Source organism: Vulpes lagopus, chromosome 12, assembly GCF_018345385.1.
Source record: "Vulpes lagopus strain Blue_001 chromosome 12, ASM1834538v1, whole genome shotgun sequence".
Classification (NCBI taxonomy): Eukaryota; Metazoa; Chordata; class Mammalia; order Carnivora; family Canidae; genus Vulpes; species Vulpes lagopus.
Window position 1 is genome coordinate 83,933,699 of NC_054835.1, and position 16,976 is coordinate 83,950,674.

At 34.0% G+C, this 16,976-nt stretch overlaps 1 protein-coding gene across 6 annotated transcripts in view; it reads right to left on the reverse strand.

Annotated features, from left to right (window-relative positions):
- The window catches only part of ANKRD17 (ankyrin repeat domain 17), a 154,987-nt gene that overhangs the window by 72,550 nt on the left and 65,461 nt on the right, over positions 1-16,976 (reverse strand). For all 6 annotated transcript variants that reach the window (XM_041726240.1, XM_041726243.1, XM_041726242.1 and 3 more), the window contains exon 2: positions 6,977-7,130. In XM_041726240.1, the coding sequence (XP_041582174.1) occupies positions 6,977-7,130 (154 nt within the window). The remainder of the gene's footprint in view (positions 1-6,976; positions 7,131-16,976) is intronic.

Consider the following 16,976-nt stretch of genomic DNA (forward strand, 5'->3'; position numbering starts at 1 on the left):
CTGCTTGAGATTCCTCCTTCCACCCTCTCCCTCCCCCTCTGCTTGTGAGCACATGTGCACTCTCCCTCTCTTGAAAATAAATAAAATCTTAAAAAAAAAAGAACTGCAGAATTTTGCACCCCAAGAATTTCTGATCCAAAACCTGCATTTTAAAAAAGATCCCCAAGCAATGCAAATGCACATTCAAGTTTAAGAGGCACTGTAACAGGTTTTTATTTTTATTTTTATTTTTTTAAATTATGATAGTCACACACAGAGAGAGAGAGAGAGAGGCAGAGACACAGGCAGAGGGAGAAGCAGGCTCCATGCACCGGGAGCCCGACGTGGGATTCGATCCCAGTTCTCCAGGATCGCGCCCTGGGCCAAAGGCAGGCACCAAACCGCTGCGCCACCCAGGGATCCCCTGTAACAGGTTTTAAAACAAACTACTCAACTAAGACATCGATCCAAAAAAACCACTCAAATGGTAATAGTAAACATATCTGTGCAGATTTCTTTTCAGAGTGGAAGGGCTTACTAACATCATAAGTTTGTGTTTAGAGTATATAAAAATTTATACTTGTTTGCTTCCTTTCTGAAAAATACAAGATATCAAATATTACATCTTATGGAACCAAAAAATAAATCTGGCACAAAGCCTTTATGATTTTAGATATAACAAATATTAAGAGAGGTCAAACTTCGTACCTGTTACAGTCAAGATGTGCAAAGAATAAAGACAGCCTCGGTCTGATAAAACTGATCTTACCATATAATTTGTATCACTAATATTAAAAACCAACCACACTCTGAATCTGCAGTATTAGTCTTTATTCAATTAGATATCTGTAGTTAGTTAAGTATCCTAACACTATGAAAACCAGGGTCACAGATGCATTTTCACATGAGAGAAAAAGCTCCAATTTTTAGCCAATTCAGATTGACTCTATAACAACTATTTTTCAGTGATAGCAAGAGAAGTAGGTAAGAAGATATATCTGGATTAGGAGAAAGTAATCACTGTCTTAAAAAGAAAGAACATGGTGGGACACCTGAGTGGCTCAGCAGCTGAGTGCCTGTCTTTGGTCCAGGGCGTGATTCTGGAGTCCTGGGATCTGGGATCGAATCCCACATTGGTTCCCTGCATGGAACCTGCTTCTCTCTTTGCTTATGTCTCTGCCTCTCTCTCTCTCTCTGCATCTTTCATGAATAAGTGAATAAAATTAAAAAAAAAAAAAGAACATGGAAAACAAAATATTCCGTATTAAATTTTTATGAACTTCTCCTAGCTTCATAAGTAAAGATAATGAGGAAGTAATCTAAGACATACATGGTAATCCTTCAAATGAATAAATAGTGATTGAAAATTAATTTATTATAGCCACTATGGATTATGATGATCTTTTTTATTAATCTTATCCAGTTATTAGGTATTAGTCAATGAAGATCAAAAACAGAAAAGATATGTGATGATCAAATTATTCTTTCCCAATTCTAACATTTAATCAACTGAACAACAGAACCATATAACTTGTGACCAAAAATGTCCTAATAAGACATTATAGGCTATATAAACAATAGAAGAAAAAAGTACACTAAAAGATTACTTAGATTTTTGATTTTAAGATAATTATTTTCTCCCTTTTTTCCCCTTAGAACTTACTCAACTTAATTCCTATTTATAAAGACAAAGTAAAGAAGAGATGCAACTGACTTAGCAGAACAAACAGAAATACAGATATCAAAGAGAAACAGGGTGATCAGCCCAAAAGGGCTCAGAAATTATAGGACCAGATATAGGGGTGAAATTTGGGTCAGAAAACAGAGAGACTAGCTGAACATCTGTGAGGAGCAGTCAGATACTTGAAGACTCCATTCCCAAACTGCACAGCCAGATGATTATTTTCTATAGAAACCAAACCAGAAAGGCCCAGGATTAGTAGTCATTGGATACTGATGAGAGAGAGATGATATACGAAAAGGAAATGAGGATTAAGTGAATGTATGCATGATAAACAGGGATATCCTTAACCCCCTCCCACTCTAAGCTCCCAAACCATAGGTTTATCACTCACTGGACAAAAACTGGTATATAAGTCTCTCAAGAAATTGAAAAGCCCCAGAGAAAAGACTGAGACACTGACGTTTGGAGAGTTCTCAAAGAAAGAAAGTTCTCTACACAATCAGTGTACTTAAGGAATTCTAAAATGTTACCAAGTTTACCCAGCTCTGTTGTACTCACTCTATATAATCCTTGGGATCAGGAATTAACTAGCTTTTATCCCTACAATCTGGTTACATTATATGGTTCAGGTGACCTGAAGACAGTACTATTATCTGGGTGGGCTTGACCTTATCACATGAGACTATGAAAAACTTAGATTTATTTGGCTAATTGGAGAAAAGGAAGTTAGAGATTCAAAGCATTAGAATTCTACTGTGCTGGCTTAGAGACGGAGGGGGCCACATGCCAATGAATGTGGGCAACCTCAAGAAGGTAAAAGCAGCCCAAGCTGACAGTCCATAAGAAATCAGGATCTCAGTCCTGTAACTCCAAGGAACTGAATTCTGTTACCAACTAAATAAACCTGAAAGCAGATTTTCTCTTACAGCCTAGAGATGAGAACTAAACTCACCAGATACCTTGATTTCAGCCCATGAGACCCTGGGCAAGAGAATCTAGCCACACATTGTGCCCAAATGTCTTTTACAAAACCCAAGTGATAGTAAGTGGATGCTGTATCATGTCCTATGTTTATAAAAAATTGGAAACTAATTATATAATGTTTATAATTTATAATATATAAACAAAACATGCAACAAAACATGCACATATACCTTCCATTTTAGCTTTTTATAACATTGCTGACTACAAAAAAAGCCAGGATTCACTAGACATTTGAAGAAAATCTGAAATGTAAAGGACAGCCAAAAATATTCAAAATGTGAGCAAAATTTTAAAATGCCCCAAATTCTTTATTTTTAAAAAAAAAGATTTTTTATTTATTAGAGACACAGAGAGAGAGAGAGAGAGAGAGAGAGAGAAACAGGCAGAGGGAGAAGCAGGCTCCATGCAGGGAGCCTGACATGGGACTTGATCCTGGGTCTCCAGGATTACGCCCTGGGTGGAAGGTGGCGCTAAACCACTGAGCCACCGGGGCTGCCCAAAAATGCCCCAAATTCTAATGCTATGGAGAAGGATGAGAAAGGAAAAGCTGCAAAGGTGAGAGACTACTATAAATAAGTGTGGTGTTAACTTTCTGAACTGCAAACACCAGAAAAGGAAATAATGGAGAAATAATTTCAATAGTCTAAAAAAAGATTTTTAAGCTAGAATTCTATACCTGGTCAAACTATCAAGTATGAGGATAGTATCAAAGGTATTTTCAGATAGCATCAAAGACTTTTACTTCTCAAGCGTCCTTTCTCAGGATACTTAAACCATGATCAATCTCAACACCACAGAAAGAGAAACTGTCAAGAGTAGTTCTGTGACACACAGGAAATATATATACCATTAGTGACTATTCTTGCCAAAAACAAAATGAATCTGACTCTGGCCATTATCTGGGTCTGAATTCTGATTTACAGGAAATACAGAGGGGTGCAACCAGCCAAACTGATAAAGTGGGACAAATGAATCAATTTCTTCAACAAGTGGGGGAAAAAGAAGGAAACTTATGATTAAAAGACACACTAATAATTAAGATGAAAAATGTCAAACTTACATATAAAAATATATAAATATGAAATAGGTGATGGGGATTAAAGAGTACACTTATCATGATGAGTATGAATATGTACAGAACTGCTGAATCGCTGTATTGTACATCTGAAACTAATATATGATGCTGTAATGTTAACTACTGGAATTAAAATTAAAAACTTAGGGGTGTCTGGGTGGCTCAATCAGTTAAGCATCAGACTCTTGGTTTCAGCTCAGGTCATGATCTCATGGGTGGTGAAATCAAGCCCAAAGGAGGCACTGGCTCATTGGGAAGTCTTCTTGAAGATTCTTTCCCTCTGCCCCTTCCCCTACCCTCCACACTTTCTCTAAAATAAATAAATATCCTTAAAAAAATCAAAAACTTAATAAATGGGAAACTTTTGTGGATCCTAGTTCAAATAAACTCACTACAAAAAGACCATTATGGGGTGCTTGAGTGGCTCAGTCAGTTAAGCAACCTATTCTCAATTTCACCACAGGTCATAATCTCAAGATCGTGAGATCAAGCCCCAGGGCATGGAACCTGCTTAAGATTCTCTCTTTCCCTCACCCTCTGTCTCCCCCCTTTCTCTCTCTCTCTCTCTCTCTCCCCCTATCCCTCCCTCTCTCTCTAAAAATAGATAAAAATAAAGTGACCTTTCAAAAAAGACCATTATGAAATAAAATTGGGGAAATTTAAACACTGACAGGATATTTGACAATATTAAGGAATTATTATTATTATTGTTATTATTTGCTATGCAATGGTATTATGGTTATGTTTATTTTTTTAAAGTTCTTGGGATGCCTGAGTCGTACAGTTGGTTAAGCAACCAATTCTTGATTTCCAGTCAGGTCATGATCTCTATCTGGGTGGAGAGATCAAGCCCTCTGTAAGACTTAAGTTTCATTTTTCTCTCTTCCTCTGCCCCTCCCACCAAGCACTTGCTCACGTGCTCACTCTCTCTCATCTAAAAAAGAATATACATCTTTAAAAAATAGTTCTTAATTTGAAATATATCGGTATGTATGTATGTATGTATGTATGTATGTTATTTATTTATTTATTTGATAGAGCATACACACCAGACTGGCTGGGGGGCTGGAGGTGGAGCAGAAGGAGAGGGACAAGCTGACTGAATGCAGAGCCCCATGCAGGGCTTGATCTCAGGACCCTGAGATCATGTCCTGAGCTGAAATCAAGAGTTAGACACTCAAGTGACTGAGCCACCCATGTGCCCTTATACTGGAGTATTTATATATGAAATTATAAAATGCTTAGTTTACTTTAACTTGGGGGGTGGGGCATCAGCTGGGTAGTAACAAGTAAAGATGAAACAAGATTGCCCATACACTACTGATTGATGGCTATTAAAGCTGGATGATGGGTATCCCTCTGTACCTGTATGTAACATTTTTCATTTAAAAAAGAAAGGAGAAAGAGAAGTGAGAAAAAGATAAGGAAAGGAGGGAGGGAGCAGGAGGCTACTTTGTTACCTACTGTAGAAGAAACAGAAAAAAAATGGGAATAAACACAGAAATGAGAAAATGGGGCAACTACTAGCATCTTGTGAAAAGGAACTCTACCTCCAAAAGTAACTTTCAGTTGAAGTCTACTTTCATGTAGCAATTTTTAACCTGGTTCCACCTCTTGGGGGCACAAAAACAAATATCCCTCTTATATTCAGCCTGAGTTTTCTCATCTTCAGGGAAAGCATTCTTTTCCTCTTATGATACATTTTCAAAAATCCTCATTTCTCTCACATAAACTTCTACAGCAATACCAGATTCTGGCAAATGCTAAATTCTGTAGCTACTATTTGGTACAAATAGTTTTCTATACTCAAGGATAGAACATTGCATCTACCTTACTATGTTCTCATTTGTATTTGGTCAAGATTCCTTTAAAAATCCATTCTAGAATTTTATTCAGGATAGAAATCACATTTAACAAGTCCTTCAAATATTTAGATGCTGGTGTTACAAGGTATTTATTGAAAGGATAGTAGTAGGTTGGTTTTATGCTATAATAAAGTAGCAGTTTACATGCATGATATTTGCACTATGTAACAAATCAGGGTGCTAAAAGAATGATCAATTAATATTCTTAATATATTTATGTCCATAATATATACATAAATATATATTTATATATTTATGTATATATTATGTCTTAATATATTTATTATATTATATATATATAGTGTAACAATGATCCACACTTTACAAAAATACAATGATTCACTTTATAAGGTTTCAAGACCTAGTCTATGAAAAAAGAGGGGAAATTATATGCAGTCAATTCTCATGATTCATGGTAATTACATTCTATAAAGTCACTGGAAACACTGAATTAATGATTACCGAACCATTGCTCCTAGGAAAAACAGAGGTCTAGGTTCCTGAGCCTCTGGTCACACAACATTTGCATTAACCAAATACCATCTTATGTATGTTTTTGTTTAAAGATGACCTTATTTAATATATTGATTTATTAACATTGAACTCAGGGTTAACAGCACTCTAACCCATGCTGAAGAAACTTATCTAACATACGTACTTTTTCCACAAGGCACATCACTACCTTCTCGTGTGTAGGAACACTAGACAGCACTTTCACATTTTACTTGGGGACCATTATAAACAATGAAATCACCAACAAAAGACACAAAAATGTGAAAAATTGGCTCTTAGTAGACTGGGAAAGGGGCACTCGTTTACATTATGAGAACTAAAACAAAATGATAGAGCTTCACTTTATTTCATTCAGCAGGGAACAAGCGTGTAGGACAATTCAAATGTTTCACCATTCACCATTCTGTGCATTTCTATGAAAGACTGAGAAAATGCTGAGAGTACTAATTTTAGGGTATGCATACACATTATCAAGTAGGCATATTCACAAATATGGAATGTGGGACTAAAAATCAACTATATGAGAAATCTCTCTTCGTAAGGTTGACAGCAATATGTGGATTTTACTTGGGTAATGAAAATATGCTTTAATGAAATACTCTAGGTAATTCTCTAGAAAGCAATCCATTAACCTCTCTATGAATAGTATTATACTAAATGCCCAAGTTCTTACATTCATAATCACAGTAGTTTTTTTGTTGAGTAAACTCTATACCCAATGTTGGGCTGGAACATATGACCCCGACCGAGATCAAGTTGTATGCTCTAACAACTGAGCCAGCCAGGAGCCCCTAATCACAGTAGTCTTTATTAGATGTATATGTAACTTTAGAAAATTAGATAGTCTAATTACATATGTAAGGTCAACAGATTTACCTGCAGCTTCTAGTAAAGCTTCTAGTCTAGCTTGTGTTTCTGGATCTACAGTCCTGAGGTCTGCACCATCAGCAGTACCTGACAAGAGCAACTTGGAAGCCGTTTCCAGCATTGGATTTTCCAAATCATCCTGATCCAAAATGAAAGACTCCACCTAGAAAACAAATACAAAAAAAAAAAAAAGGAAGGAAGGGAGGAATGAAAGGAGAAAGGGAAAATGGTAAGAGAAGTAAACAGAAGAAAAAGAGGAAAGAAAAAATATTTTAATGCACATATCATGATAAATACAATGCAGTTCTAAATGAAGTCAATGCAATAGATAAGCCCACTATGTAAAGGAGAAAATTACATTTGTACAAGAATTTAAGAAAGTGCTACTCATATGCAACATAGTCACCCCTCTTTTTTTTAACTGAAATTATGTATTTTTTTTATTTTAATTTGGTGGGATGAGGGTGAGACAGGGGGAGCAATGAGGTTAATGATTACACTCTGAAACCTCTGTCATTACTAGAAGACCTAAATCAGCTATTCTTAAATGTTTTGCTCTCAGGACCCTTTTTATACACTTATAAAGTACTGTGCTCTCAAGAACTTCAGATAAGGGTTAAATTTCTTAATATTTACAATATTAAGAAATCAAACTACAGTATCAAAAAATTACATTTGTTCATGTCACCACTGGTTTCATCACAGAAGTTTTTAAGTACTCAGGCAAATACAAAATTAAAATTCTAATTTGTGCTTGAAAGCTTAATTTTATCATTGGCAACAAATACAGCCAATCATTTTTCTTAAAATGACAAGCTCATTTACATCATTTCTGATAAGAACATTTGCCAAATATTCAAGTTTGGTAAGTGTAGTGTGTATGTCAGGTATATTTTCTAGTAACAATAACATTTCGTGAAAGGAAAAAAAAAAAAGAATGGCTAATTCACCTTGCATCTCAAAAAAAAAAAAAAAACCCACAAAAAGAACCTCAGAGATGCTTTCCATATACTTTCCATTTTGTCACACATGGTAATATTAAAAGGACATGTATTTTAAAGTGGGGATTTCAAAATATTAATATTTATTTATCAAGATTATTCCTAAGGTGAAGTTGGCTTTTTTTTTTTTTAATCATGAGACTGCAGAATTGAAGAATACAATGACACTAGTACAATTTGGTGCCATGGCCTTGATTATGGGGCCAGCAGTTTTACCTACCATTGTTTTTGTATCATCAGTGCAAATATCAACACAATAAAAGAAGCAAATAACATCTCAGTATTGTGGTGAATTGGTTTTGACCCCTTGGATATCCTGAAATGGTCTCTGGGACCCTGAGGGGCATGTGGACCATTCACTGAGAACCAGTAATATAGTAACATAAACCAGATTCAATTACAAAAATATTCAATTAAAGAATTAGAACATAGCAAACACCTAAGACACGGGGAAAAGTTTTATTGTGATATCCCTTATTATGGTGCTACTTACAAATAAATATGAAGATATATTCTTTCCTGTTTGCTTGATAAAAAGTTGATAATTATTATATAAACTATCACTATTTTAGATGAAATTTACTTCACAAATCTAAGTACTTCTAACACTAATAACTAAAATAGATATAAAAGTAATTATTAACCTAGAACACTATGCTCATACCTAGTATCTAAATTAAAAAAAAACCTTAAGGAATAAATATTTAAGTATTATCAGAAATTTTGAGCCATTTCATCTTTGAAAGTCACTTATCTAGTACCTTATCTAGAACCTAGGAACAACTGCTGTATTTAACCAACACATATTTAATAACCAACACGTATTTAATACTGAATGTTAAATCTCGGAGGAAATAATAGGTTTCTCTCCAAATTTCCATTGCACTAGCATAGTTCAACATAATTTCAGATTTCTAATATTTCAAATACAAATAGACACTGAATCCTCTAAAAATAATCTGCAAATATTTGAAAAATTCACAAAATTTTGCAGTATATTAACTTTAACTCATCAATAACAACTGTTAAAATGACGGAGTTAGGGGAAAAACACAAGAATATATTCTTTTTAGTTTTAAGTTGTCCTTTAAGGTAGTAGCATAGGTCTCATACGTTAAGAAGTATACCTCAGGAATAAATAAATCTTAAAGAAGAAGGGGGCGCCCGGGTGGTTGAGTCAGTTGAGTGTCTGACCATAGTTTCAGCTCAGGTCATGGTTTCTGGTTAGGGTGACTGAGCCCCACCTTGGGCTCAGTGAGCTTAGTGGGGAGTCTTGCTTCTCTCCCTCTCCCTTTGTCCCTTCCCCTGCTCTCATTTTCTCTCTCTCAAAGAAATAAATACATCTTCAAAAAAATAAGTAAACCTTTGGGACATGAGTTGGCAATAGCAAGCTGTGATTCAAAATTATAGTAAAATAAAAACCATGTCTTCTTATCTCCCAACAAAAGTCCAAAAGATAAGTCTTTTTAAAGAAAAAGTTGCTTCCCAGTGAAATTTTCCCTGTGAAAATATCTACAGTTTTCCAATCCAATGGGAGACAACAAAAGAAAGAAAACAAAGGTACATAGGTAAAATAAATGAAAAATTAACGAAAAATTAAATAATATTTCAGACTAGAGTTTTAGAAAACAAAATCTCTAAGAGCAAGGCATGGTTAAGGGCCGAGTCAAAAGTATAGATCAGAGGTATTTAAAACTGTTCAAGGACAACACTGCATACAGAAAGATAAATATGAAGAGTTTTGACCAAATTAATTTATGTAAGACAACAGAAGAAAGAATGTAGCACTGGTAAACAAGCATATTTCTTTTACTAGAACAGAGTATGTACTGTAGGAAAGGTTAGAAAGTTAGAAGTTACATCACAAGAGGTATTAAATTACAATCAAAAGTGGTTTTCCGACATAAAGTCTCCCCATGCCACACTGTATCCTAACTGAGCCTGATGAAAATTTATTAAGAAAAATGCACCTCAATCTCTTCATGAGGGATATTAATTACAGGAATATGTTTTCTTAATTGATTTCAAACTTTTCCACAAAAGTTATCCATCTTACTTTGTAAAAATCCTGGTAAGTTAAAAACAGTAAATTCAAATGACTATGAAATTCTATACAGTTTTTTTAAAAAGGTGTTGGGATGAAAGAAAAGAACAAGAATGGATTTCTATCTCCTCCACCCCCAGTTTGATATTAATGAAGAAATTAATTTCAAGGACACTGGGAGGATCTAAAGACCATGGTACCATTATGGGTTCAGATGCTATCTGTGAGACCTAAGCAAGTCTCTTAGCCATCTCTAGACCTTTATTCTACATAGTTTTTTTCATAAATTTGTCATATATGATTTATTATAATATTTACTGCCTTTCTAAACTCCATGGAAACGCAGGTTGAGTAAATAAATGATGGTTTGGAGATTCTATCTTTTCAGATTCTAAAAGGCTACACAGTGTGTTTGGGGAAGGGAGAGGTAGTTATAAAACATAAATTTAAAGGTATATCTTACAGATAGTGAAAAATCATACATTAAGTAACAGAACAACACTAAGTGGCAGGTAAGGCAAAATGCCCATCATTGGCAAACAGTCCTTATACAAGAGGTATTACAGTTTGCTAGTAGTGCAAAATCAACTCTACTATCTAGGAACTTACTTCTTTAATAAGACAGCCAAAGTATGTGTATAAATAAACATTATTATGGGGTAAAAAGTGTAGAAGGTAAAGGGACGGGGGAAAAAGCTGTAAGGAAGAGGAAGTAGAAGAGAACTTCCTAATTAACACCAATTCCTCTTTCCCCAACTGGAAAGATTCTTGTACTACATTATAGGACAAATGAAGAGAGACCAACATAAGGACATGTACTCATAAAAATACAAAAATAATCTTTTATTAATAGGCCAACTAAGTTACGAACATATCCTGCCCTACCATGTCCTGAGCTAAGATAATTCAGATTAAATCCTAAAATGTGTTTTCCCCTTGAAACCATAGTCATTTTTATTACATTTGTACAGAAAAAAAGAATTTCATTTTGAACCACAGCGAAGTTCTAGAACATTAAAAATGGTGAGAATAAAAAATTCACATAAATATTCTGAAATGTTTTCTTTAAATGAAATGTAAAAATAATTTCCATGAAAAGAGAGAGACAGAGGGAAAGGTATGTCCTTATTAAATGTAATCCTTAAGGAAAATAACCTATCAACGTTAGCACTAATTCAAAGCATGACAACTTATAATTAGACTATTTTGGAAGTATTGTTTTCACTAGATGGGTATTTTGTGAAATGGTGCTTGCACATCAAATTCTTTTCTAATATAAAGAACCATCAAAATGCAAGGACCTTAGAAATCACCAGCTTCAGCTCATTGTTACAGATGAGAAAACAGAAGGACAGGTCTGTTATTTAAATAGTAGGTTTCTAAAAATCTAGTATTAAGGAGACTAGTTATCTAATTAATTAATTAGTTCAATATCCTTTCTACTAGAAGATTCCATGCTGGAATAAAAAGGTTTTTTTATTTTTCTTCCCACTCTGCTCTAAAAAATATGACTTCAAACTCTATATTTAGGGACAATGTTTGAACCTACTGTCCAAAAAAATAAATAAATAAATAAATAAATAAACAAACAAGCACTGAAGCCTCTGATTTATGCAGCATAAAATAACATAGTATGTCTATGAAGTATTCTTGTTGCTCTGAAAATAACCTAACAGAGCCCTTAGAAATAATTTCCAGTTTATAAAAATTAATAAGGCAAGTATTAGGAACAATTTAAATCAGTGTTTCTCAATCTTAGCACTACTGACATTTCGGATTGGATAATTTCTTGGTTGTGGGTTGCCCTGTATATTTCAGATGTTTAGCAGCATCCCTAGCCTCTACCCACTAGAGCCAGTAGCAACTCTTCACAGGTTGTGACACCAAAAAACCTCCTAACATTGCCAAATATCCCCTTGGAGGTAAAATAGAAATGAACAAAAGACCCTGGAGGGTGATAAATTGAGAACCACAAAGTTAAATAGGAAAAAACAGACATAACTAAAATGTAGAATATATTTAAAAAAAAAAAGAGTAAAAGGGAAGAACTGCTCTAAATTAAAGAGACACCAAAGACATAACTAGCAAAATTATATAGACCTTACATGAAATTTTTAAGAGAAGTGAAGAAATTTGAATATGAACTGGGTTTTAGATAGTATAAAGGAATTATTCTGGTTAGGTTGCTCTTTTCTTTTAGAGATGCATACTGCCATATACAGTAATAGAGTCATAAATGTGCCATAAAATATTTCAGGAAAACAAAGTTGTGTGGCAAATTCTTGATAATGTTGAATCTGAGAAAAAGATTTATAGTGGCTTTATCACACTTTATCTGCTTTTGTGCAAGTTAAATCTTTTTGGTTTTTAAGGATTACAGGTGATGTTTTCCTACAGAGGTTCCTTTTGTTTAAAAAAATCATTATTTAACAGTAATACTATTTATTCAGATTAACAAATAATTAAAATTCTTTTACTTTCTTCCCAAAATAAACTTAACACAATCAACAATGAAAACCAAGGTCTTTGGGGATCCCTGGGTGGCGCAGCGGTTTGGCGCCTGCCTTTGGCCCAGGGCGCGATCCTGGAGACCCGGGATCGAATCCCACGTCGGGCTCCCGGTGCATGGAGCCTGCTTCTCCCTCTGCCTGTGTCTCTGCCTCTCTCTATCTCTCTGTGACTATCATAAATAAATAAAAATTAAAAAAAAAATTTAAAAAGAAAACCAAGGTCTTTTAACAAAGGTCAGGGCTAAAGGAAATGCTTATGCCATTAATGGTACTTCCAAACCTTCTATAGTAAAACACAAAGTCATATAAAAGTTTATAAACGTAGGGCTGTCTGGGCCAACTGTGAACATCAGCATTACATTTCAAACTAACTCCCTATCAAAACATAAATTATCACTGCTGTATTAAAAGTTTTTTTTTAAGATTTTATTTATTTATTTATGAGAGACATAGAGAGAGAGGCAGAGACACAGGCAGAGGGAGGAGAAGCAGGCTCCATGCAAGGAGCCCGACGTGGGACCCGATCACAGGATTAGGGATCATGCTCTGAGCCAAAGGCAGATGCTCAACCGCTGAGCCACCCAGGCGTCCCATCACTGCTGTATTAAAGAGCAGTCCATCTTGTAATAAACTGGCATTTATTTCAAAGGATAAAGATATATTCTGATTGAGACATCAAATATTTACAAATTTAACAATATTTAGTAAATTTAACAATATTCAGCTTAAAAATATTCACTACCATTAACATACAATGTGCAAGAAGCAGTCGGGCAGCCAAGGAAGAAAGGAAATACAAAAATGATTTTATTATAATCAATGCCTTCTACAAATATACAATATGGAAAGGCAACCCTATGTGCGAAGAACTAACTATACCAAAGAAGACTGAGAAACAGTACTAAATAGACCTAATATAGTGATTGTATAGAAAAAGGAAAAAAACAATTCCGAATGAGAATGGTAAATAGAATAATGCTTTTAAGAAAGATATGGCCTTTCAATATTGTGCTGAGCTCAGAATTTATATGATAGGTTACTGAAGGATTTAAGTATTAAGCTAAATAATCAGTTTCTTAAAAAAAAATGTATTTGAGAGAAAGATGCTTGAGTACAGGGGTAAGGGGTAGGGGTGTGGAGCCCAACTCCAGGCTTGAACTCATAACCCCTAGATCAAGACCAGAGCCAAAATCAAGAGTGGGATGTGTAATAGACAGCCCTCAGACTCCCCCAACAGTCAATTTTTGGAAACACAATTAGAGATCATGTGAAAGATGGTTTTATACATATGTGACAACAGAGACAAAGAATCAATTTGTAACTTACTTACTTCAACACATCAAATGAAAGATTATGGAAGGTAAGGATGAGAAAAAAAGAGTCAGTCTCTGAAGATAAGCATACTTTAAAAAATGAGAATGCTAGCCACTCCAGAATTTGGACTTCTTGACCTTTAACATTCCCCATCTTACATCCCATCCCTATTCACTAGTTCCTCCTTTTGTTGTTCTGAAAATTACCCTGTCCATTTATCATTCAACTTAAAGCTGGTAATCTGAATTTCAAGTTGATATTTCAAGAAAGATAATCTAGGTCATGATTATATTACAAATGTTTTTTAGAATAGCAAGGAATTCTCACACTTGCTCCAAGAAAACAGAGTATCTTCAAAATTCATCATACTTAAAATCTGAAGATGTCTTAATCCAGTCAATGCAGAACAATCCCTCCAAAACAATGTTTATGATAAACGTTTTATATTGTGTATGATTTTTACATTTAGTAAATGTCAGTATTTGATTTTTATGACCAACTTTATCATTTCAATGACAAACAGTGGGTTTTAAAGACACAGATCATAACTTATACTGTTTCACCTACCAAAAATAAAGTTTCATTAGAATGATCTGAGTTGAGGTCATCACCATGGACTGAATTACATAACTTAAGTATTGTCACTTATTCAGTGATATTCAGAACAGGCTATGTAAATCTAATTCAAAGAAATAATAGTTTCTTCTCTTTTGTACCTTAACCCAAAACCTAATAAAATTTCCTTGATCCATATTTTCTGTAGTCTTAAATAGGGTAAATTTTAGCTAACATGTTATAAATCTTAAAAAAGTAAAGTACTCCAAAATTAATACATTTGGATTTGTTTTTTCTGTACTATTAAAATAAAACCTTCAGTACAGTCCTACTGAACAGTGATCTATGTAACAGTGAAATAAAATAACATAAAATAAATTTTTTTAAAAATTTTTATTTATTTATGATAGTCACACACAGAGAGAGAGAGAGAGAGAGAGAGGCAGAGACACAGGCAGAGGGAGAAGCAGGCTCCATGCACTGGGAGCCCGACGTGGGATTCGATCCCGGGTCTCCAGGATCGCGCCCTGGGCCAAAGGCAGGCGCCAAACCGCTGCGCCACCCAGGGATCCCATAAAATAACATAAAAGCCACTTAAAGTTTTCTTGTAAAAAGAATATCAATTAATAATATGAATCCTCATGGTGTCAGTATCCTGAGGTTCAACTAAACTGAACCTGATTAAAAGTAAATTCAGCTTTCAAAAAAATCTACTGATTTCTGCATTCCTTCATTCATACTCATCTACTCATCCAATAATTTTTAATTAAGATGTAGGAATGTGTTAAAAACCAGCAAAACAATAGTTAACATGGCACTGTTCTCACAGAGTTCATACAAAATATGCCTTTTTTCTTAAGCTTCAAAGTACTTATCTGCCTACAACAACTCAGTGTGAAATTATCATTCAATATAAAAATTTTTAACATTAATTATAAACTTTATAAAGGGAACAAATTATGAATGTTTAAAGTAAGTAAAATTGTATGGAATTCCCACATCTAGAGTTTGTAAGTGGTTTTTCTATAACAGAATTAAGGTTACAGATTTAAAAAGATTTACCCAAACTCTAGCTACCAATAATATGATAAATTACAAATGTAACCTGTTTCTAGATTTACCATTATTCATCAATTATCATAAAAACAGCTCAGAATAAAATGATTCTTATGAGATAGCTTTAAAATGCACATGCAGATATACAAAACTCATTCTCAGATACAAATATAGAGTCATAACTTGGTGGAATTTGAGCATTCCAAGGACATAAAGTGTAGAAAGTTTGTAATGTGAGCAGTTAATAAGAGAATTAAAAATCAGATTGATATCAGATTCCCCAATATGAGTATATTGATGCTAGAAGACAACTGTGCAACTAAAATTCTAAAGTACAATTATTTTGAAAGTAAAATTCTAAATGGTAGAATAAAATAATTTTAGATAAGTAAGCAAATTAAGGATTTTAAAAACCACAAATATTTCTGAATTTAGAGGATGTAGGCCTTCACAACAAAAATGAATCCAAGAAAAGGATGAATCCAAGAAAAGGATAGCCTTGGAAAAGCAGCTGGAAAAGAAACTAGTATAATACAACCTATCTTTATCATCTCAAGTAGTTGTTAATAAATGATTCCTTAAGTTAGAAAAGTAAAAACATATTATAACATAAACATATTACTAAAATATCAGTTTAAAAAACAGGAAAGCCAAGATTGAATAATATAATGCTATAAGCCTATGTTCAGCAAGGAAATCAACTAAAGAAACGGTTTACTTCAATTCAATGCCTGCTGAAAAAGAGAAATAAAACACATAGTTTTTAAAGTGGCTAGGAAGCAAAGAAAATTCAATAAATTAAGCTAAAGAAAAAAAAATTTCAGCTAAAGACAAGGGGCAGCAGGTGGGGGCAGCAGGGGGCAGTGATAACTATAGGAAAAGACATCTTCACAATAACCTCCAAAGTTAGTAAAATGACCAAAGAAAGACCAAAAAACCAAGTTACTATAAAAGCAAGTAGGAAAACTACTCTTATTTGAAAAAATGGCACACAGATTAAGATTTAAAATTAAAAAAAAAAAAAAAGAAAAAGAACCCCTTCTACTATACTCTATCATAACAGAAGACCTAAAATTTTTAGTCATAAGGCTAAAAACAGAAGCATGAAAAAGCAAACGTGGTCAAGGGTGCTATTTAATACCAGTCACAGAACTCAAGGCAAAAAGCCTTGAGAAATATCTTGAGAAAATACCTTGAGAAAAAGGTATTTTATCATGATAATAGATTTAATAACCAGAATGTGTAAGAGCCAAAATTTTATATACCTAACAATATAACAATGAAATATATAAAGTAAAAATACTGGAAATAAAAGCACCTGGAAAATTCACACAACTTAGCTGGAAACATTTCACATACCTATGCCAGAAAATGAGGAGAGCAAGTAGATTACACAAGGATATGGAGGATTCAGAAATAGATTCTTTCATGAACTATACTTATATATCAAAATAGGATAGTATATCATGAACAAAGAATAGTCTTTTACAGCAAACAAAAGCCTGACCATACCTTAAAACAAAGGAAAA